The sequence below is a fragment of the Pelodiscus sinensis genome, chromosome 1 (assembly GCF_052426305.1).
Source record: "Pelodiscus sinensis isolate ZL-2025 chromosome 1, ASM5242630v1, whole genome shotgun sequence".
NCBI lineage: Eukaryota > Metazoa > Chordata > Testudines > Trionychidae > Pelodiscus > Pelodiscus sinensis.
Window position 1 is genome coordinate 359,516,412 of NC_143052.1, and position 23,458 is coordinate 359,539,869.

General features: G+C 48.1%; 2 protein-coding genes and 1 pseudogene across 2 annotated transcripts; all 3 read left to right on the forward strand.

Moving 5' to 3' along the window:
- The first annotated feature begins 3,069 nt into the window (after positions 1-3,069).
- LOC142819316 (olfactory receptor 52E2-like) lies at positions 3,070-3,959 on the forward strand (annotated as a pseudogene).
- A 6,043-nt stretch (positions 3,960-10,002) lies between these two features.
- Positions 10,003-10,950, forward strand: LOC102457749 (olfactory receptor 52E8-like). The gene has a single exon (XM_006112427.2). The coding sequence runs from the start codon at positions 10,003-10,005 to the stop codon at positions 10,948-10,950; it is 948 nt and encodes a 315-aa protein (XP_006112489.2).
- Positions 10,951-20,143: 9,193 nt separating this feature from the next.
- LOC102456508 (olfactory receptor 52E2-like) lies at positions 20,144-21,091 on the forward strand. Its single transcript, XM_006112423.4, has one exon. It carries the CDS (start codon positions 20,144-20,146, stop codon positions 21,089-21,091), a length of 948 nt encoding a protein of 315 aa, XP_006112485.4.
- Positions 21,092-23,458: the final 2,367 nt, after the last annotated feature.

Consider the following 23,458-nt stretch of genomic DNA (forward strand, 5'->3'; position numbering starts at 1 on the left):
AACACATCTGGTTCCTTCCATGTGCTCCTATGGCTTGTATCCCGTCCCTTTGATTGTCTGTCAGTCCTCTTTGAATCCCCTCCAGTTACTCTACATCCTTTGTACAGCAGGGACCAGCATTGGCACCATGCTCCCAGGGAGGCCTAACAAGTCGCAAGTCGAGGGGCGCGATCACATGTCGATCACATCTCATAGACTACAGGCTTTTGTCGACAGAGGCTTTGTCAACAGATACTGTTGATAAAGCTTCTGTCGACAAAGAGCGTCTAGATACAGCCAGTTGTGTTGAGAAAGCGGCTTGCTTTGTCAACATGAGAGTGTAGATACAAAGGACGGTGCAGATGCAATAACGCCTTCTGTCAACAGAACTCTGTCAACAAAAGGCGTTATTCCTCGTAGAATGAGGTTCATCCTCATTGACAAAACTGCCGAGTTCTGTCGACGTTATGTATAATTTTGTCGACAAAAGTCCACTTTTGTTGACAAAAGCCTGTAGTCTAGACACACCCTTGCAGGCCAGGCCTTTGAGAATGCAAACGAGGGATGCTTTTCCATGTTTTAACCTGCCAAAATAGTCCACGTCCCTGAGAGAAGTAGCGGTATCAAACTAACCGCGGTGCAGACAGCCTGAGGGCAATGGAATTATTCGTCCATCTACTGCCTCTGGAGGAGGTGGAGTCCCTACACTGAGGGGAGAACTCCCGCTGTCGGTGTAAGTAGTGGCTACACAGACGTGCTAGGGCAGCTCCTCTGTAGCGCTGTGACTGTAATCCGGTCTGCGTCTGCAGCCATGGGAAGGTAGAGCATCCGCTCCTCCCTTTACCGTGTGTCCCCGCAGCTAATCTCTCTCGGTGCTAAACGGTCAGCCCAGATTTCCAACAGGAATGTGTCTGGATTCATCTTCCAGCCATCAGCCTGGCTCCGAATTTCTCTGCTACATTTCACAGCCCATTTGTGCCCAGGGTTTCCTCTCCGAGCTCGTTCCCTCTTGGTCGTCTTTTTTGAGACTTGAAGACTTTCACTCTCAGGCATTTTCACCGACAACCGTTTTTGCGGCTCTTTTTGGGCCCCTCTCCAGTTTGTCAATATTGTTTGTGAAATGCAAAGCACAGGCCTGCCGGCAATTGGCTTCCCTAGTGCCATGAGCAGAGAGAAAATCCTTCCCTTGCTCCAGCGACCACTCCCCCGTTAACGCGCCCAAGGGTCACAACATCCCCATTGGCCTCCGCATCGCACTGGGTGCTCACGATCAGCTGGGTGTCCACACCAACCAACCTGTCTGCCTGGCCTCCTCATCATAACCCCTTTGTCTGCCCTTGGGTCACCCTGACATTGTATCTGCAGTGAGTTTCTGCTTGCTTTCTGTTGCTGAAAACACTGGATAAAGCTCAAGTCCAGAATGGATCCCGACAGAACTCTACTAAAAACTGACAGCTTGCTCCTGAAACCTGTGAGCTACCCACCGGCTAGTACATATTATATTGACTGATACTGAGCCAGGTTAATTTTGAACTCAAATGTTTTACTGTGCAAAATTAAATGTCTCAGATACATCCAAGTCTGTGGCAGGCAACTAAACATGTACTGCAACTAAAGGGCAAAATCAGATTTATTTGACAAAATCCGTTTTCCATAAACCATGGGGTTGACTGACATTAGTTATAGCTCTGGACTTTTTGAAACTAATCCCATAATAGCATTTCCATTTGTCCTAACTTTGCCAAACCTTTTACGGACAAGCCCCTTAATTTGTAATAGATAACAATTAACCCAGAACGGCCCTGTGTTTGCTTTTAGGGAGGGCTGGGAGGCTCCCCTGCTCTTGGGTGGAGTATTTCCAGGTTCAAATGAGGTGCGAGATTCTTCTGAGAATGTGTAACTCTGGGTTGTGTAATTGTACTGGTCTACTACAGATGCAAGGGTTCCGTGCTCTCAGGGGACAGGAGAACTTGCTGCTGCTGCAGCTCTCCATCTGCGGAACAAAACGATTTATTTAACACATCTGCATTTGCTGCAATATTTCCAAGTTTCCTTTTTTAGTCTAGTAACTGGCCTAAACCTTTCCCAGGGTTTCTTTTTTAGTTATCACACTTCGGAGCCCCCCTTTTGGTATCCTTAGCCCTGCCATGCATAGATTTTCTCCTTGGCTGTGTCTACACTGGCGTGATCTTGTGCAAAAGCAGCTGCTCTTGCACAAAAACTTGCTGCCTGTCTACACTGGCCGCCTGTCCTTGTACAAGCAAACTGATGTTCTAATGTATAAAATCAGGGCTTCTGGTGTGAGAACTATGATGCTCCCACTCAGGAAGAAGCCCTCTTGCACAAGAGATCTTCCAGAAGAGGCCAGTGTGGACAGGCAACATGAATTTCTTGCTCAAGAAAGCCCTATGGTTGAAATGGCCATCAGAGCTTTCTTGTGCAAGAGAGCGTCCACACTGGCACGGATGCTCTTGTGCAAAACATAAGAACATAAGAACGGCCGTACTGGGTCAGACTAAAGGTCCATCTAGCCCAGTATCCTGTCTGCCAACAGTGGCCAGCACCAGGTGCCCCAGAGAGGGTGGACCAAAGACAATGATCAAGCGATTTGTCTCCTGCCATCCCTCTCCAGCCTCTGACAGACAGAGGCCAAGGACACCATTTTATCCCCTGGCTAATAGCCTTTTATCCCCTGGCTAAAGCACATGCCAATGTAGATGCGCTCTTCTGGAAGAGTTTTTGCGTGAAAATGCGCCAGTGTAGAAGTAGCCCTTATGTTTTAAACATCCCTTTTCAATTTTCATAACTTCCAGTTAGAGTTGTTTTCTATTTAGTTTCCCTTTTTCCTGTGTCTTATATTTTGCTGAGAAATGTCATTTTTCAGTGCATAACGAGTGACCGGTCGGTTTCCTCTGGGGGAATACCCTCCAGCAGCGTGTGAAGTGTCTCATATCAATACTGTCTTTCCATCCAGGTATGTGGCCTGTGACCTGCACATGAGATCCTGGGCACACACAGAAAATCAGGGGAATGTACAGAACGTGCTAGTGTCTCCATTCTGCCTGAGATACATTCTGTTCCTGCCACTCCATGTCAGATACCAACCTAACCCGCTTCACCAACCCCTCCATGTTCATCCTGCAGGGCGTTCCTGGCCTGGAGGTGGCTCATGTCTGGATCGCCATCCCCTTCTGCATCATGTACATCATAGCCCTCTTGGGGAACTTCACCATCCTCTTCATCGTGAAGACGGAGCCGAGCCTCCACGAGCCCATGTACTATTTCCTCTGCATCGTGGCTGTCAGTGACCTGATTCTCCCTACATCCACCCTGCCCAAAATGCTGAGCATCTTCTGGTTCAATTCCAGGGAGATCGATTTCAGTGCCTGCCTCACCCAGATGTTCTTCATTCACTGCTTCACGGTGATGGACTCTGGGATCTTCATGGCCATGGCTTTCGATCGCTACGTGGCCATCTGTGATCCCCTGAGACATTCCACCATCCTGACAAACCATGTGGTGGCCGTGCTTGGCTTGGCCTGGCCATCCTGCTGCGTGGTGCCATGCTCGCACTGCCCTGTCCCATGCTGGCCAGGCAATGGCCATATTGCAGATCCATCGTCATTCCCCACACATGCTGTGAGCACCTGCCCGTGGTGAATCTGGCCTGTGCTGACATCCGCGTCAATAATTACTACAGCCTCTTTGTGTCACTCTTGGTGATCAGTCTGGATGTGATTTTTATTGCTGTGTCCTACGCTCGGATCCTCAGGGCCGTCTTCAGTCTCCCCACCAAGGATGCCCGGCTCAAGACTTTTGGGACCTGCACCTCCCATCTCGGTGCCATCTTGGCCTTCTACATCCCTGGTCTTTTCTCCATCCTTACATACCGGTTTGGGCACACTGTGCCCCTATCTTTCCACATTCTCTTTGCCAACGTGTGCCTTCTAGTGCCCTCTATGCTGAAAGTACTCTTCTGAAAAAAAGCGCTATTGAATGCAAACTGGGCTTTTTTCGAAAGAGAGTGTCTAGACACTCTTTCGAAAAAGCGGCTTGCTTTTTCAAAAAATCTGCTCGTAGTCTAGGCTCTCTTTTTCAAAAGAGGCTTTTTCGAAAGTATCTTTCGAAAAAGCCTCTTTTGAAAGAGGCTTGTAGTCTAGACATACCCTTAGTGTTGGTTTATTACGTCTGTTTCCCTGAAATAACTCCAGGGACTATGCTGGGTGGGCAGGTCTCTGAGTGGGAGCAGAAGGGGAGCCCCAGAGTTCACTCCTCATAAGAGCAGGGACCCCCCACTCCAGCTGGTTCTGGAACCCTCAGATACACCTTGGCCCTCTTCCAGCCCTTCCTCTGAATGCCACTCGGTGAAGAGTCCCTGACGGAACGGGGGTCCTTTTCCCTTGGGTGTGACCGATAGACCTTCATTACGGCAGAGAAGCCAGGACACCTGGGTTCTGTCCATCATCCTGCCACTCTATCTCTGTGTGACCTTGGCTAAGTTACATCTCTCTGTGCCTCAGTTTACCTGTCAGTATAGTGGGCATATGTTCATAGTTCCGCCTTGGCTAGGTGTTTCTACGGTCCTTCAGCTGAAGGCGCTGCTCTGTAGGATGAGAGTTACTGGGTAGAATAATGGATCTGTGATCCCGTAGTGCCAGCCCCGTGTACCTGCAGAATGTGTTTGTGCCTCCCTTCAGCCATTTGTCTCCAGATCTGTCTCTCTGCTCTCTACTCTGCCAGCATCGGCGTTCACAAGCAATCCGGCCATAAAAAATATAAACAAATGCACGGAGCAGCCAATTCCTCTGTGACTCAGCCCAGAGCCCAGGAGATCCCCTCTGTCTTTGGGGAGGTCCCTTGTTTACTCCTACGGCTGGATAAAGAGCACCGGACCTCCGGCAAACTTCTCTCCAGTCTGTTAGATCAACAGGTTCCCTTCTCCGCCAAATGCTGAGCAAATGCCACCGGGACTGCACTGAGCTATATTATAACCAGTACACAGCCCTGCGCTGGCTCTCGGCGCGGGACGCTGCTGCAGAGACTGGGCTGAGAGAGGCGCAGGACGCGGTTGCCTGAGGGGGGTTCCAGGGAAGACACGTCCCGCTCAGCACTCACAGGTACCAGCTCTAGCTGAGGGGCTCCCCTGCCCCACCTCCCCAGGGCAGCGTGAGCGTGGTGAGATAGAGAGTCGGTGATCTTTCTGGCTCTGCACACCCATTAACGCCTGCCACGGTGAAGTTTTTTGCATCTAAACCAATCAGGAGAGACAGCCATTGAACTGTCTCTTACAAACCTCCAGTTAACCTCCCCAGGTTTCTTTTCTACTGAGCACCTGTTCTTAAGGATAGAAAGGGTTTCATGCAATTTTGCTAACATTTGCTGTGCAGTAGTTTGAACACATAGACTGTTGCCTGGACCTTCTTTCTTTCCGTCTTTCTTTCTTCCTTCCATCCATCTATCGCCGGGTTAGCCACGACAGGACCAAAGGAAGGATTCTTGGGGATTTGGATTCACACCTGCCACTATTGTAAGTAGTGTCTACACTGAAGTGTAACAGCAACGCTGCTGCAGTTTAAGTGCAGCGAAGCCTTCGAGCTGAGCTTCCAGACGAGCGTCCAGGCAGGATCTGCAGAAAAGGGAGTTGGAGAATCCCGCACTTCCCTCTGTGTCCCAATAGTTAACCAGACGCAATGCTAGACATCTGGGTTTTCTTTTTAGCCAGAATGTGTCTGGTTTCAGTTTCCAGCCACAGCCCTTCTGCGGTTGATAACAGAGTCTGTTCGTAGCCACGGTTTCCTCCCCACGACTGTCTTTGATTGGTTGATTAGATAACTCGATGAAGCTCCTTCTGTCTCTCGCTGTCCAGCATTTTATCCATCCCCCAGTTATTTCTGTGGCTCTTTTCTGCACCCTCTCCAATTTTTCACCATCCTCTTCGAAAAGTGGAACTCCGAGCTTCCCCCAGCTCCAACTCCCACTCCCTGTTTGTGTATCCAAGGGCCACAGCAGTCCCTCTGGCAGATTCTGCGATGATCCCTACATCCTTCTGAAGGCAACAGCCTCCGGAACCCCAGGCCCTAGTTCCAAGAGGATCACTTTCCGTTTGACTGTCATAAACATTCTGTTTGCAGGGGCCCAGCTCACCAAAGACTCCAGACCAAGCAGTGAGCCTGTCTTAGTTTCCTTGTTGTACCCCCTCTGCCAGTGTTTGGGTCACGCCTACATACAAGATCTATCAGAAAAGGCTTTCTTTAGGCCGTGTCCAGACTCAGGGGTTTTTTCGGGAAAAGTAGCCTTTTCCCGAAAAAACTTCCCCTGCGTCCAGACTCAAGCCGCATTCTTTCGAAATTATTTCGAAAGAACGCGGCTTTTCTTTCGATGGCGGTAAACCTCGTTTCACGAGGAAGAACGCCTTCCTTCGAAAGTTCCTCTTTCAAAGGAAGGCGTTCTTCAATGTAAAGAGGCCATCTTCGAAAGAGAGCATCCAGACTCGCTGGGTGCTCTCTTTCGAAAAAGCGGATTTCTCTTTCGAAAGATCCGCCTGCAGTCTAGACGCGATCTTTCGAAAGATGCTCTTTCGAAAGATGCTTTCGAAAGAGCCTCTTTCGAAAGAAGCCTGCAGTCTAGACATAGCCCTAGTGAAAGATCACCCTCTAGACTGCCGCTTTTCTCCGACAAAGCTCCATGCTGAAAAAAAGCGGCGGCCATTTTTATGCTAATGAAGCACAGGATATTTAAATCCCTGCTTCATTAGCAATTTCGCCCAGCCTAATCTGCATCCCTATGTTGGCAGAGGGGTGTAGCCTAGACATGCCCTACGTATGAAACGGATTGTTCCATGCTAAGTGGAGCACTTTGCATTTGTGATTCACAAGCCGGGAAGAACTGTAGATCCATCCTGGCATAGGATGTGCACCAAGGACTTTTAAGCCAGCAATTATAACATCTCTGCTGCGAGCCGGCATCGAGAACTGGAAGATTCAATGTATATAATGTATGATACTTTAACAAACTCACTCTCATGCTTTTCTTTCTTGTAGTAATAAACCTTTAGATATAGATTCTAACGGATTGGCCCAGCGTGATTTGTGGGTAAGGTCCAGAGGGTAAATTGACCAGGGATCTGTGGCTGGTTTCTTGGAACCGGACAGAACTTGTTCAGGGTAGGTGGGATTGGGTTCTAAGACCCCCCACCTGAGTATGAGGCCCGGGGCCATCTGTGGCACAGATATTGCTGGGGTGTCGGAGTGGTTTTGCTCGTGAGGCTTCAGGCAGGCAGCTGAAGCGCTCTGTGGGACTGGTTTGTTACCTGTTTGGAAAGGTCTCCAGTCTAGCGGCTGTAAGGATCCCCAATTTTGAGCAATTCATCCTGAGCGGACGCCCTCAGCTGTACCCAGACCCAGCCCGGTCCATCACACCCTGTCCTTGGTCTTCCTTTTGCTTCTAATATATTTATAGAAAGTCTTCTAGTTACCCTTTATGTCTGTAGCTGGTTTGAGCTGGTTTTTTGCCTTTGCCTTTCTAATCTTGACCTTGCATACCTGCATTGTTTGCTTATATTCATCCTTTGTAATTTGACCTAGTTTCCACTTTTTATAGGACTCCTTTTTGATTTTTAGACCATGTAAGATCTCCTGGTTAAGCCAAGGCGGTCTTTTGCCAGACTTTCTATCTTCCCCACACAGCAGAATATCTTGCTTTTGGATCCTTAATAATGTCCCTTTGAAAAACTGCCAACTCTTTTCAGATGTTTTTCCTCTTAGTCTCACTTCCCATGGGACCTTAACCTACCTGCCCTCTGAGTTTACCAAAATCTGCCTTAAGAACATATGAATGGCCAGACTGGGTCAGATCAACTGTCCATCCAGCCCAGTGTCCTGTTGGCCAACAGTGGCCAAAACCAGATGCCCCAGAGGGAGGGAACACAACAGGGAATCCTCACATCATTCCTTCCCTGTCACCCACCTCCACAGAAACAGAGGCCAGGAACACCATTCCTACCTATCTTGGCTAATCGCCATTGATGGACCTAACCTCCATGAATCTATCTGCTCTTCTTTGAACCCTGTTAAAGTCGTGGTCTTCACCACATCCTCTGGCAAGGAGTTCCACAGGTTGACTGTGCACTGAGTGAAGACAAACTTCCTTTTGTTTGTTTTGAACCTGCTGCCTATTCATTTCATTTGGTGACCCCTAGTTCTTATATTGTGGGAATAAGTAAATAACTTTTCCTTATTCACTTTTTCCACACCGGTCATGATTTTATAGACCTCTATTATATCTCCTCTTAATCTCCTCTTTTCTAAGCTGAAAAGTCCAAGTCTTGTTAGTCTCTCTTCATTCCAAACCCCTAATCATTTTTGTTGCCCTTTTCTGAACTTTTTCCAATGCCAATATATCTTTTTTGAGATGAGGCAACCACATCTATATGCAGTATTCAGGATGTGGGCGTACCATGGTTTTATATAGAGGCAATAAGATGGTCTCTGTCTTATTCTCTATGGCTACGTCTACACTGGCATGAATTTCCGAAAATGCTTTTAACAGAAAAGCACTTTTTGCGGAAAAGCGTCCGTGGCCAATCTAGACGTGGTTTTCCACAAAAAAAGCCCCGACTGCCATTTTCGCGATCGGGGCTTTTTTGCGGAAAACAGTACTGTGCTGTCTACACTGGCCCTCTTGCGCAAAAGTCTTTCGGAAAAAGACTTTTGCCCGAACGGGAGCAGCATAGTATTTCCGGAAAAGCACTGATGATTTTACAGGAGATCGTCAGTGCTTTTGCGGAAATTCAAGCGGCCAGTGTAGACAGCTGGCAAGTTTTTCCACAAAATCAGATGATTTTGCGGAAAAACTTGCCAGTCTAGACACAGCCAACCTCTTTTTATATGATTCATAATATTCTAGTTGCTTTTTTGACTGCTGCTGCACACTGAGTGGATGTTTTCAGAGAACTATCCACAATGACTCCAAGATCTCCCTGATTAGTTGTAGCCAAATTAGTCTCCATCATATTGTATGCCTTGCTGAAATCCATGGTCTCTATTTTGCTGTTTTCCCTTCTACCATTCTTTAGAATCATGAACTCTATGATTTCATGATCACTTACACCCAAGCTGCCTTCGACTTTCAAATTCTCAGCCAGTTCCTCCCTATTTGATTAAATCAAATCTAGAACAGCTTCCTCCCTAGTAGCTTTCTCAACCATCTGAAATAAAAAAAAATATTCAATGCAGTCCAAGAACTTCCTGGGTAGTCTGTGCCTTGCTCTGTTAGTTTCCCAACATATGTCTGGATAGTTGAAGTCCCCTATCACCATGAAATCCTGAGCTTTGGATGATTTTGTTAGTTGTTTAAGAGAAGGAGTAAATATGATTTTTTTTACTCTATACTCAGTACTCACCGCTAGAATTATTGAGCGAAGGAGTACCATTAAAATAAAATTAGCATGCTTGGGGTTAAAGTTTTTGATAATTCATTTTTCTGAATAATGATGATGTCATTTTAAATGTGTGAAGAGGCCGATCTGCTTCCCCCATGAGAAGGGACCCCAGTACTTCATGACATGTCGCATATTAACATGGTGTCACAAGGAGGAAGGAGAAAATTTGTTCCTCTTGGTTACTGAGGACAGGACAAGGAGTAATGGGCTTAAAGTGCAGCAGGGGAGGTTTAGATTGGACATTAGGAAAAAATTCCTAACTGTCAGGGTGGTCAAATATTGGAATAAATTGCCAAGGGAGGTGGTGGAATCTCCCTCTCTGGAGATATTTAAGAACAGGTTAGATAGACATCTGTCAGGGATGGTGTAGATGGAGCTTGGTCCTGCCTTGAGGGCGGGGGGCTGGACTCGATGACCTCTCAAGGTCCCTTCCAGTCCTATTATTCTATGATTCTATGATTGCCTCTCCATTCAGGAATTCATGCTGCAGCCATCACCCTACCACTGGGCGCATCCAAAAAGGGGAAACTATTCTACGTTCAGGAGACAACATTTGCCTCAGAGTTGGACACCTGCCCTGCTCCATGTCAGATTCCAACACCACCGACTTCACCAGCCCCTCCACCTTCATCCTGCAGGGCATCCCTGGCCTGGAGGCAGCCCACATCTGGATCTCCATCCCCTTCTGCATCATGTATACCATCGCTCTCTTGGGGAATTTCGCTATCCTGTTCATTGTGAAGACAGAGCCGAGCCTCCATGGGCCCATGTACTATTTCCTCTGCATGCTGGCCGTCACCGACCTGGTCCTGTCCACCTCCACCCTGCCCAAAATGTTGAGCATCTTCTGGTTCAATGCCAAGGAGATAAATTTCAGTGCCTGCCTCACCCAGATGTTCTTCATTCACTGCTTCTTTGCAATGGAGTCTGGGATTATTGTGGCCATGGCATTGGATCGCTATGTGGCCATCTGTGATCCCCTGCGACATTCCACCATCCTGACAAGCCCTGTGGTGGCCAAGCTTGGCCTGGTTGTGTTGCTGCGTGGTGCCGTGGTCACATTGCCCTGTCCCGTGCTGGCCAGGCAGTGGCCATATTGCAGAACCAACATCATCCCGCACACATGCTGCGATCACATGGCCGTGGTAAACCTGGCCTGTGCCGACATTCGCATCAATAGCTACTATGGCCTCTTGGTGGGAAATTTGGTGGTCAGTCTAGATGTGGTTTTTATCACTGTGTCCTACACCCAGATCCTCAGGGCCATCTTCAGCCTCCCCACAAAGGACGCCCGGCTCAAGACTTTTGGGACCTGTAGCTCCCACCTTTTTGCCATTTTAGCCTTTTACATCCCAGGTCTGTTCTCTGTGGTCACAAATCGGCTTCGCCACAACATGACCCAGCAGTTCCATGTTCTCTTTGCCAACCTGTGTCTCTTGGTGCCCCCCATGCTAAACCCCATCATTTTCGGTGTGAGGACCAAGCAGATCCGGGACCGGATGTTCCAGGTGTTTACTCACAAAGGGATCTAATATTTTCTCCTGCTGCTCTGGCTCTCTGGCTGATGCCCAGGGAGATATCACTGCTGTCAGGGTGCCGGGCCCTCTTCCCTCGGTCAGTGACTGGAAATTCAGAGACGTTATTCCCTTTCCTGATCTAACTATCTCAGTGGGACAAACTGTGGAATCAGTCTATGCACAACTCAGTGGGTTGTTGCCTTTCTCGTTGCTGATAACTGGTCCCCCAAGGCCACCTCTGCCACTTGTTGCATTATCTCGGTGGTGCTCCTTGAGCCAACTGAAGAGGAGCCATTTCCGATTTTGATCGGGATCTTGACTTTAACCAAACTGAAGGGACACTCCTTAGGCTTAACATTTTAATGTATATTCTTATTTTGCACATCACTCTGTGGAGCTAGTGGTACTATCAGGACTCCGGGGTTCTAGCTCAGCTTTGAGCGAGGAGAAGGGTGCAGAGTTTTACAACAGGGGGTCAGATATATCTGGGGTCTATATGGAGCCTGTAGCCCATTAGCTTGTGGCCTGCGGAGCAGTTTGGGTTTATGCAGGGCTCAACATGCAGCCTGCGGGTGGGATCCTTTGAACGTGGCCTCCACTGGGAACACGCTCCACACCGGCGAGGCATCTCCCAGGTGGGGTGGGCATTGAAAGATGCAAGCAGACGGGCTGACTGGAATAGACGGGTACAGGGTGTTGGTGTTTCTAGCCCCCAGGGAGGAGGTGCCGGGAGCACTGGGGCATTGTGGGAAGTGCTAGCTGCTTAGCCTTGTGGGCAGAGCTGGAGAGGTGCTGACTGGCTCACACTGGCCACGTTTGGGTCCAGCACGTGGCTTAAGGCTTAATCTTTGTATTCATGCCAGTCAGTGTGAAATAAGCTATTTGCGTATATTTGCATATATATTTGCATGTCTATGCAACTACACTTAAGTTGCAGCCCTTGGCATGTGCTGTGAGTATCACTGTGGCCCCCGTGGTTTCCAAAATTGAGTAGCCCTGCTGTAGACCATCCCTGATAGATGGCTATCCAACCTGCTCTTAAATATCTCCACAGATGGAGATTCCACAACCTCCCTAGGCAACTTATTCCAGTGTTTCACCACCCTAACAGGTAGGCAGTTTTTCCTAATGTCCAACCTAAACCTCCCTTGCTGCAGTTTAAACCCATTGCTTCTTGTCCTGTCCTCCAAGGCCAATGTTTCGTCCAGCCACTGTTCTGTTTTCTGACATGGCCAATGACACATGCTCCAGAGGGAATGAAGAGAACAGGGAACCATCAGGTGATTCATCCCGTCACACTCTCCCAGGTTCTATGAAACAGATGCTATCAATATGCAGACCATGCCAAGCCTGGCTAATACCCACCAATGGGCTGATCATCTATGAACATATATAGTTCTTATTAGAGTCCTGTGATCGTTTTGGCCTTATAATGTCCCCTAGCCACGAGATCCATTGCCTAAGTGTGAAGAATCACAGAACTGGAAGGGAACTTGAGAGGTCATTGAGTCCAGGCCCCTGCCCTCATGGCAGGAGTGAGCACGGGCTAGACCATCCCTGGCAAGTGTCTGTCCGACCTGCTCTTGAATATCTCCAGAGATGGAGATCCCACAAATTATTTCTTTTGTTTGTTTTAAATCTGTTGCCTGTTAATTTCAGTTTTTGTATTATGAGAAGCATTCAATCACATTTCCTTATTTGTTTTTTTTTCCATGCTAGACAGGATGTTATAGAACCGCTCTCCCTCTTTAGCCATCCCATTTCCAAGGTGAAAAGTCCCCGACTTTTAAATTGCTCCTCATACAGATGATGTCCCGTACCCCTAATCCTTTATGATGCCTTTGCCTACACCGTTTTCCAAATCCAAAATATGGTTTTTAAGATGGGGCAGCCAGATCTGTATGAAGTATTCAAGCTGGGGGTGAACCATTGATTTCTAGAAACAATACAGTATTTTCTCCCTTATGATCTATCCCTTTCTACTAAATCCCAAGATTGGGTTAGATTTTCTGACTGCCACTTTACATCGCACAGAGACGTATCCGCAATGACTCCAGGATTTCTTTATTGAGGGATACCAGCTCATTTACACCCTATTGGTTTGCATGTATCGTTGTGATTATATTTCGCTATGTGCATTACTTTCCATTTATCAATACTGAATATCATCTGCCGCTGTGTTGCCCCATCACACCGTTGAGCGAGTTACTTCTCTAACTCTTTGCAGTCAGCTTTGGACTTCACAATCTTGATTCATTTTCCATCATCTGTATGAGTTACCCTCAACACTGTTCCTATTTCAAGCAAGCCTCCAAGACAAAGATGATCTTTTACTCTGCTTTTGGGTCTTCAATTGCCCTTGTTTCCCTGTGAGCTGAAGACAAAGGGACTAATAGCTTCCCATTGCTTAAATATTTTATTCTACATCTCCCCTTCCCTGGAAAATTACCTGGCCAAATTGTTATCCCAGTACAAGGCAGTGTGGTCACATGTCTTTCTAGGACCAACCACTGCTTAGACTTAAAGGCAGTCTCCTGGACCCAGACAGAGTCCTGGGTCATGGGCAGGCCAAGAATTACCTTTATATTTCAGCAATGGCTGTTTGGGGTTCCCCACAGGGTGGGGTTATAGATTTTCCTTTCACCTTTCCCATTTAATTTTTATTTTTAATGGATTGCTATTCACCAAATTCCATTTCCTTGAACTATATTAATAATCAGTGAGCCAGGGAAGCACCCCAAGAAGAGAGGGTAGCCTGGAGTGACACTAGCTCCTGCCCTCTGTAACCACAACAAGTCAGGGGGTCAAACTCCCAAGAATCCACGGCCCAGATTACTTGTGCTTATGAGGACTCTGCTGCACAGAAGAGTGGCAGGAGAATCCTGGAGGTCAGGCAGACCTCTGGGTAAGGGAACTGGGAATGAGGACTCAGACCCTTTTGATAACCAATTCCACCAGGGTGGTGTATAACCCATGAGATATGGTCTCAGCTGGAGAGATTTCTATTGTATGTGTGGAAGACTGGTCATCTGTTTGTACCATCAGGGGAATACATAGCTTGATTCACATCCTGTCCACTGTGTTGAATCTAGATTGCAGCTTTGTTTATTTCCTAGGTTACCAAACTAATCTGCATGCTATTCCTTCTCATTAATTAACCTCTATCTTTCTGTACTGAATAGCTCTCTTTTTAAAAGTGTTTTGTTACCTACAAACATGTTGATTGAAACACAAATGGAAAATCTGCGCCAGGACAGGGGCTGGAGAATTGTCCTCTCCACATTGAGGGAGGGACAGACTGGTAATAAAGTTATGCTGGTCACGCTTCACACCAGGCCTGGTATTCCAACTCTGTGCTTAGAAGCTGGCTTGGGGGCCTGGTGGTTCAGAGGAATTGGCTTCAGCCTGCGTATTGGCGGTTCATGAGAGGCTGGCAAAAGGATTCATGTAATTCAGCTGGGTGTGCACCTATCTGGGAATGGCCATGTGAGTGTAAGACCTGGGCAGGACTGCAGCTTGTCAGAACCTCGCCCTGCGAGAGGGATCCCAGACGGGTATGTCAAGGGCTCCAGATTACTGCTCAGAGAATTCCAGCATAGTTCCCAACACACGGGCTCTGTTAGACCTTGTGTCCAATTCACCCTCATCATATGCTCTGGTATTGATAAGGACACCGTGGTTAAAGCAGGGAAGTCAGCACGCCTGGCTTCTCTCGGGCCAAGTCACCTTTCCCTCTACCTCAGTTTACAGGTCTGTATAATGGGGATATGTACATAGTGACTTTTCTTTGATAGGTGTTTTATAGGCCCTTCAATGAAAGGTGCTTCTGAGTATGATGCTAGCTACTGATGAGAGTCACTGGTCTCTGATCCCTTGGTGACAGCACCGTGTGCCTCCATATCACTCCTGAATCATTTGTCTCCAGATCTTTCTGTCCACTACCCACCATCCTTCCTGTGATTCAACAGGTGTCAGACTCTATGGCGCACAAAGCAATAAACCTGATTTTCTTAATAATCATCCATGATTTGCAAATAGACACAAATGCACAGAGCAGCTAATTTCTCTCTGACTCAGCCCAGAGCCCAAGAGTTCGCCTCCCCTTTGGGAAGGGCCCTTAATTGCTGTTTACTCCTGATGCTGGACAAAGAGCACAGAAGGGTAGACATGGAGAGCTAGAGTGACTCCAGCCTGCTTGCATCCAGAGGCCGCTTCTCCCCAGAGGACAAGTGAACCCCACTGGGACGGCCCAGAGCTGTTATAACCAGTGCCCAGCCCTGTGCCGGCTCTCGGCGCGGGACGCTGCTGCAGACGCTGGGCTGAGAGAGGTGGGGACGCGGCTGCCTGAGGGGGGTTCCAGGGAAGACACGTCCCTCTCAGCACTCACAGGTACCAGCTCTAGGGGGGGACTCCCCTGCCCCACAGACCCAGTGTCCTGTTGCACTGAAGGGAGAGGGCCCTTTCCACTGGGACTGAGTTTGCACCAGTATCATAGGCCAAAATATCCGTCTTTGCTTTGCTTATCCCTCAACCGTGCTGGGGCCTCTCGCCCCAGAATGGCTCCATGTCAGTGGTGCAATGAAATGTTGCTAGACAGGCAGGAGAAGGCCAAATTGTGTGGCTGTGGCCTGTGGTTGACTCAGATCCCCTAGAGGGACGTCGACCCTTTAAAGAGCTGAGGAACCAGCTGTGTGTTCATACACAGAGACACTCGCCTCCCCCTCTTGCATGTCTCAGCTCTGACTGGTACCAGGAAAGCCAGGAGATGGTCACTGGCTTTTATCTGTCGAGTCTTAAGGAGGCTGCGGAGCGCCTCACTGGAATCATCGTATGAATCCCTCAACACGGAGAAGAAATATATTCTCCTAACTGCATTGGAGAAGTCAGCTGTACTAGTGAGCCTTACATTTATTTTAAAAACCCCAGACATACAGAATTCAGCCAGTAAGAGAAACCCAGCATGGAAAATTTCACCTCAAATGGCTAAAGTCTGGCAAACTTACAAACAGCTGAAAATGAGGTCTCCTAATTGAAGATGTCAAAGAGCCTTAACTAAAGCCGATGCCACCCACATTATGTAAAATGGCCGATCCATCCATGGAGCCTCTTCAGCCAAGTTCTTTTTCTCTAATAATGACTGTGGCAAGGAGTTCCCCAGGTGAAATATGTATTATGTAAAAATTCCATTTATCACTGTAATATATCCAGACTTTCATTTTAACTGAAGCTTCCAGGTTTGTGGTATGAGACAGATTAAACGGAAATGCCACTTCTACTGTTCTACTTCTTTTACCTACAAATTCATAGGTTTTAGGGTGAAAAGGGACCGTTGGCTCATCCAGTCTGAATTTGTAATTAACAGGTGATTAGATTTCATGCTGTTTCCCCTTGTACTTTGCTCCATTGCTTGTGTTTTGGACAAAGAACTCAGCCACACTAAGGTTTTACACCAATGAATCACAGCCACAAGCCAGAAGGGACTGCGAGTGTCATCTAGTTTATTGCCCTACCCAGGTGAGGAATTTCTTCTGTCTGCACCATCCAGGACAAATGACTCTCCAGCCTCCTTTGGAAAAGCTCCTCTGAAGGAGGCCCCACAACCTCCTGAGGCGTCTGTCCCTTTGTCCCCCTCTCCTTACGTTCTCCTGCGATGTCATCGAAATCTGCTGTCCTGTGGCTTTCATTCCATCTCTCATCTCGGAACCCTTTCCACTTGCTTTCCGGCTCCTGATCTATTCCCGGCTAGACACGGTACGACAGCCGAGGCCCCGCGAGGGCAGCACAGACGGAACGTTCATCGCCCATCACTATCAGCTCCTTTGATTTTCACGTTTTCCTCTTTTAGTGAAAGCCCAGCTGCATTTTCTGTGCTGGTGTAAACAGCATGGGGCCAAGAGAAGAATTCTTCCGCTGACCTAGCCACCCTCTCTTTAAAACATGACCCCCCAGAACTGAGCACGGTCAGTTTCACGACCGACGTGCAGAATAGAGCACTTTGCTATGGAACGCAGGGACTCCAAAAAGCGGGTGGGGTCTTTGTGCGTACCCAAGCAAGGAGCGACAGGAAGCAGGGAAATCCTTCCCCTCCTTCCACTTGCTCCTGGCCTGGGTACGCACAAAGACCCCGCCTGCTTTTTGGAGTCCCTGCGTTCCATAGCAAAGTGCTCTATTCTGTGGATTGGTTCTGCACTCCTCGTTCGGAGAGGACAACTTTGCATGCGACTGAACTGAAACATTTCATTTGCTTTGCCCCCATGTGCTAAATGTTCCCGATCAGTCACTGGGCCTGCCCCTGAAAGCATCATTGTAACCACCCTGCCAATCTTTGGGTCATCTGCCAATTTTATCTGTACTGACTCCACCCCCCTGCCCAAAGCAGGACCAACCCCAACTCAATCACCCCAGCCAGGGCTTTGTCAAGCCAGGACTTAAACACCTCTAGGGATGGAGACTCCACCCCTCCCTAGGGAACCCATCCCAGCGCTTCCCCACCTGCCTAGGGAAATAGTTTTTCCTAATATCTGACCTAGAGCTCCCCCACTCCGACTTGAGCCCATTGCTCCTTGTTCTGCCACCTGTCACTACTGAGAACAGCCTCTCTCCAGCCTCTTTGGAACCTCCCTTCAGGAAGTTGCAGGCTGCTATCAAATCCCCCCTCACTCTTCTCTTCTGCAGACTAAACAAACCCAAATCCCTCAGCCTATAAGATAATATTGAAACACATCAGGCCTCAAATTGATCTATGGGAACCCTATTAGAAACAGCCCCATTTTACAAGACCTGTTTTTTATAAACCATGCTGGTCAATGGCATTAATCATATTCCAAGATTTTTCTAATTAACCCCATCCCATGTATGTTCCATTGTTTCCCAATATTGTCAAATCTTTTTAGACTTTCCTTTTGTTGTTTTCATAATCTGTGTTGAACACAGAACAGACATATATTTGTGTTTGTTTTGGTTTTGCCTGACTGCTTACTTTAGAGATGAGTGATAAGGTCTCGCACAACCTTCTTATCACTAAACTAGGCAAATACAATTGAGATGGGGCTACTATAAGGTGGGTGCATAACTGGCTGGATAACCATACTCAGAGACTAGTTATTAATGGTTCACAGTCATGCTAGAAAAGCATAACAATTGGGGTTCCATGGGGTTTGTTTTGGAACTGGTTCTGTTCAATATCTTCATCAATGATTTAGATAATGGCATAGAGAGGACGCTTATTAAGTTTGCAGATGATACCAAGCTGGGCGGGGTTACAAGTGCTCCAGAGGCTAGGGTCAAAATTCATACTGATCTGGACAAACTGGAGAAATGATCTGAGGTAAACAGGATGAAGGACAAATGCAAAGTGCTCCACTTCGGAAGGAACAATCCATGTCACACACACAGAATGGGAAGCGACTGTCTAGGAAGGAGTTCTGCAGAAAGGGATCTAGGGGTCATAGTGGACCACAAGCTAAATATGAGTCAACAATGCGACACTTGCAAAAAAGACAAATATCTTTCTGTGATGATTAAGAGGCATGTTGTGAGCAAGACATGAGAAAAAAATTCTGCTCTACTCTGCGCTGATTAGTCCTCAACTGGAGTATTGTGTCCAGTTCTGAGTGCCACATCGAATCATAGAACCACAGAGCTGGAAGAGACCTCAGAAGGTCATCAAGTCCAGCCCCCTGCTTTAGGCAGGACCAATCCCAACTAAAGTTCAGTAAAGATGTGGATAAAATGGAGAAGGTCCGGAAAAGAGCAACCAAAATGATTAAAGGTCTAGAAAATACGACCTATTGGGGGAGATTAAAATATTTGGGTTTGTTTAAACTGGAAAAGAGATAACAGCTTCCAAGAACCTAAAAATGTGTTACAAGGGGTAGAAGAAAAAAATTCTCTCTAGTCTCTAATGATAGGACAAGAATTAATGGGCTTAATTCCAGCAAGGGCAGTACAGATTTGGACATGGAAAAGCACTTCCTGCCTGTCAGGGTGGTGAAACACTGGAATAAATTGCCCAGGGGGGTTGTGGAATCTCCATCCCTGGAGATATTTAAGAGCAGGTTGGACAGACACCTGGCAGGGATGGTCCAGACGCTGCTAAGTCCTGCTTGACCCTGCCACGAGTGGGGGTGACTTGATCTGGAGATATTGCAAGGTCTATTCCAGTTCTGTTTTTCTATGACCCTGGGATTCTCTGTCCCATTTCTTAGGCATCGGAACATTGTCTTCGCTTAGCCACTGCTGTGCATGAGGAGGTGTTTCCGTGGGGCTGGTCTTAGGGACAGACAGGCATTTTCTCTGAAATGTGTTCTCGTTGGGACATCTCCCCTGGAACATGCCCTGGCAAAGGTTTGGGGATTTTTTTTAATCTCAATTTTGGAGAAACCAGGTAAATGGGAATCTTTCGAAGGCAATGAATCTCCAGCCCAGCTCAGGTTTAATTTAAATTAACAAACAACCATTGATGGCCTGTATCCACATTCATGCTTCTTGCCAGTGATTTTTGTTAGAACATTAGAACATAAGAACATAAGAGCGGCCGTACTGGGTCAGACCAAAGGTCCGTCTAGCCCAATATCCTGTCTGCCGACAGTGGCCAGCACCAGGTGCCCCAGAGAGGGTGGACCGAAGACAATGATCAAGCGATTTGTCTCCTGCCATCCCTCTCCAGCCTCTGAAACAGAGGCCAAGGACACCATTTTATCCCCTGGCTAATAGCCTTTTATGGACCTAACCTCCATGAATTTATCCAGCTTCTCTTTAAACTCTATTATAGTCCTAGCCTTCACAGCCTCCTCTGGCAAGGAGTTCCACAGGTTGATGACACGCTGTGTGAAGAAGAACTTCCTTTTATTAGTTTTAAACCTGCTACCCATTGTTTCTTTGCAGACACCACAGGGAAGAGGAATTATCGGTGCAGGCAGAATCTTAAAATATGGAACTGGCATTAGCAGGGTCAGTTGTTCAGAGTTCATTTCTCTGAATACCGAATGTGTCATTTTTCAGTACGTGAAGACCAACCAACCTGCTTCAACCAGAGATCAGCCTCCAGGAATGCATGAAATGTCTCATATTAGCTTTGCTTCTCCATTCAGGTATGTGTACTGAGAGCACCAGCCTACACCCTGACCACATAGAAGTCCGGGCTGGGTATCGGGAGCAGTACAAGACACGGTTCTGTCTTGGATTTGGGCCCTTTCTCTCCTCCTCCATGTCAGATTCCAACACAACTGAATTCTCCAACCCCTCCACCTTCATCCTACTGGGTATCCCTGGCCTGGAAGCTGCCCATGTCTGGATCTCCATCCCCTTCTGCATCATGTACATCATAGCCATCTTGGGAAACTTCACCATCCTCTTCATCATGAAGACAGAGCCGAGCCTCCACATGCCCATGTACTATTTCCTCTGCATGCTGGCTGTCACCGACCTGGTCCTGCCCACGTCCATCCTGCCCAAAATGCTGAGCATCTTCTGGTTCAATTCCAGGGAGATCAATTTCAGTGCCTGTCTCACCCAGATGTTCTTCATTCACTGCTCTTCGGTGATCGAGTCTGGGATTTTCGTGGCCATGGCGTTTGATCGCTACGTGGCCATTTGTGATCCCCTGAGACATTCCACCACCCTGACCAATCGTGTTGTGGCCTTAATTGGCCTGGCCATTGTGCTGCGTGGGAGTTTGCTTGTAATGGTCCATCCAATCCTGGCGAGGAGTCGGCCATATTGCAGAACCAACATCATCCCCCACTTGTACTGCGAGCACATGGCTGTGGTGAAACTGGCCTGCGCTGACATCCGCGTCAGTAGCTACTACGGCCTCTTTGTGGTGTTCTGCGTGCTTGGTCTGGATGTGTTTTTTATCGCTCTGTCCTATATCCAGATCCTCAGGGTCATATTCAGTCTCCCCACCAAGGATGCCCGACTCAAGACTTTTGGGACCTGCAGCTCCCACCTCCTCGCCATCTTAGCCTTTTACGTCCCAGCCATCTTCTCCTCCCTCCTGTACCGCTTTGGCCAGAATGTGGCCCTGCATTTCCACATTCTCATTGCCAGTACGTACCGCCTGTTGCCCCACATGCTCAACCCCATCATCTACGGGGTGAGGACCAAGCAGATCTGGGACCGGCTGCTCCAGCTCTTTCACTGTAAAAAGACCTAAAGTTTTCTCCTTGTGCTCTGGCTTTCAGACTTAGTTGCATGCAGAGCTGGATGGCAACATCTTCTCTGATTCACTGATGGGACCATCAGAGAGACTGTGCTGTGTCAGTGTGACAGATTGGGGAACTGGTTTGCGTACACCTCGTTAACTCAGAGGGTGGCCAGGTTTGGAAGTCCTGCTAAGGTCCCTCCCCCACCACATCTCTTCCTCCAAAGTCCAACCCCTTCTCCACATCTTCCTTCCAAACCTCACAGCCTTCTCTGCTTAGTCCCCCAAAGCCATACCACAGTCGTTAGCTCCCCTCTTCCCTGCCACCTGGCCCTCGCTGGTTCATCTCCACCTCCATCCTCCACCCAGCGGGGCTCCCTCTGATCCTGGGGTGGGAGCTGCTGCCACCTGACAGGCAGCCGGTCATGGGACTAGCCAGGACATGGCACGGGGGGCAATAAGTCAATCAGGAGCAGAGAGGGAAGCCAGGAAGCCGTATAAGAACATCTGCAGGTGAGGAACAGGGTTGGCTGTCAGGTGGGCACCATGATGTCTCACACAATGCTCAGAGACAAGAGCCTAGTACAGGCAGTCCCCGGTTTACATGGATCCGACTTACATCGGATCCCTACTTACAAACGGGGTGAGGCAACCCCGCACTAGCTGCGCTCCCCCCCCCCCCAGCAGACCGCCGAGACACGCCGCGGACCCGCCGCCCGCGTCCTCCGCGGTGAGAAAAGCCGCTCCGCGTCTCCCTGGTCTGCAGGACTGAGGGAAGTGAGGTGTGGGAGAATAAAACTGAGCTCTGGAGAAATGTTTGGCTAGAGTTTCCCCTACAATATGTACCAGTTCCGACTTACATACAAATTCAACTTAAGAACAAACCTACAGTCCTTATCTTGTACGTAACCCGGGGACTGCCTGTACCAGAGATTAATAGACAGCAAGGGTTGGCAGAGACCTGAGGAGTCATCTAGTCTAACCCCTGCTCCAAACAGGACCAGACCCAGCTCTATCACTCTGGGGGCAGAGACCTCTGTGTGGCCAATTGATTTAGCTTTCCGTTCCCATGTCCCTCCCTTTTGGGGCTGGCAGCAGGCTGGGTCCCTGCAATGGGTGTGGGCTGGGGGGCCCTTTGCCTGAGACAAGTCTGCGGGCTTTGACATCAGGAAGACATCGGCGAAGAGAAGCAGAAGGACCGGCCCTGCATTTTCCAGCACAGCTTCTGCTAGATGGCTATTTACATGCGTACCTGGATCCTCACCTGAAACTATATGGACCCCACTGGCCAGGTGCTGAAGCTATACAGTGAAATGAGCCCAGCATACACCTGCATGCTGCTGTGGGTAACTACACATAGAGCTGTAACTAGGTTGCTTGGTGGCTTTATCACTGTGTCAATGAACACACTGAGCCACAGAGAGGGAAAGTGATTCACCAGAGAATCAGCTCCAGGGTTGAGAGCAGGAACTGGGATTCTTGACTCCATACCATGATTGATATGGACTAGAACTGGCATTGCTCCTCTGGATTGCAATAGATGCAGCAAAGCTATTTGTGCTGTGCAGTCCTTCTTAAATAGGAGCATTTTATTAAAGAAAGATCTACAAACTACAGCAATAAAAACAAGCTTCCACACAGCTTATGCTCCAGCCTTGTCTTGCTTGTTGACCAGTGACCACATGCTGTACATTTCAGAGTGAAGGAAAGACTTGCCCTAAGTCACATTATGAAACCTTGGCAGAGCTGGGACATTTCCCTTCCATTTCACTCATATCTGCAAACTTGCTGAGGGTGCACTCCATCCCCTCATCCAGGTCATTAATAAAGATGTTGAACAAAACCGGCCCTAGAACGGATATTTGGGGCTCTCTGCTAGAAACCGACCACCAACCTGCATCAAGCCGTTGATCACTACGGCTATGTCTAGACTGCAGACTTCTTTCAAAAGGGAAATTTCGAAAAAGCGGCTTGCTTTTTCGAAAGAGAGCATCCAGTGAGTCTGGATGCTCTCTTTTGAAGAAGCCCTATTTACATTGAAGAACGCCTTCTTTCGAAAGAGGAACTTTCGAAAGAAGGCGTTCTTCCTCGTGAAATGAGGTTTACCGCCATCGAAAGAAAAGCCGCGTTCTTTCGAATTAATTTTGAAAGAACGCGGCTTGAGTCTGGACGCAGGGGAAGTTTTTTCGAAAAAAGGCTACTTTTTTCGAAAAAACCCCTGAGTCTAGACACAGCCTACCTGTTGGGCCTGACAGTCTAGCCAGCTTTCTATCCACCTTACAGTCCGTTTATCCAATCTATACTCCCTTAATTTGCTGGCAAGAATATTGTGGGAGACTGTATCAAAAGCTTTGCTAAAGTCAAGGTATCTCACATCCA

Coding starts and splice junctions, on each gene's coding strand:
- LOC102457749 (XM_006112427.2), top strand. CDS start 10,003: ATGTCAGATTCCAACACCACCGACTTCACCAGCCCCTCCACCTTCATC.
- LOC102456508 (XM_006112423.4), top strand. CDS start 20,144: ATGTCAGATTCCAACACAACTGAATTCTCCAACCCCTCCACCTTCATC.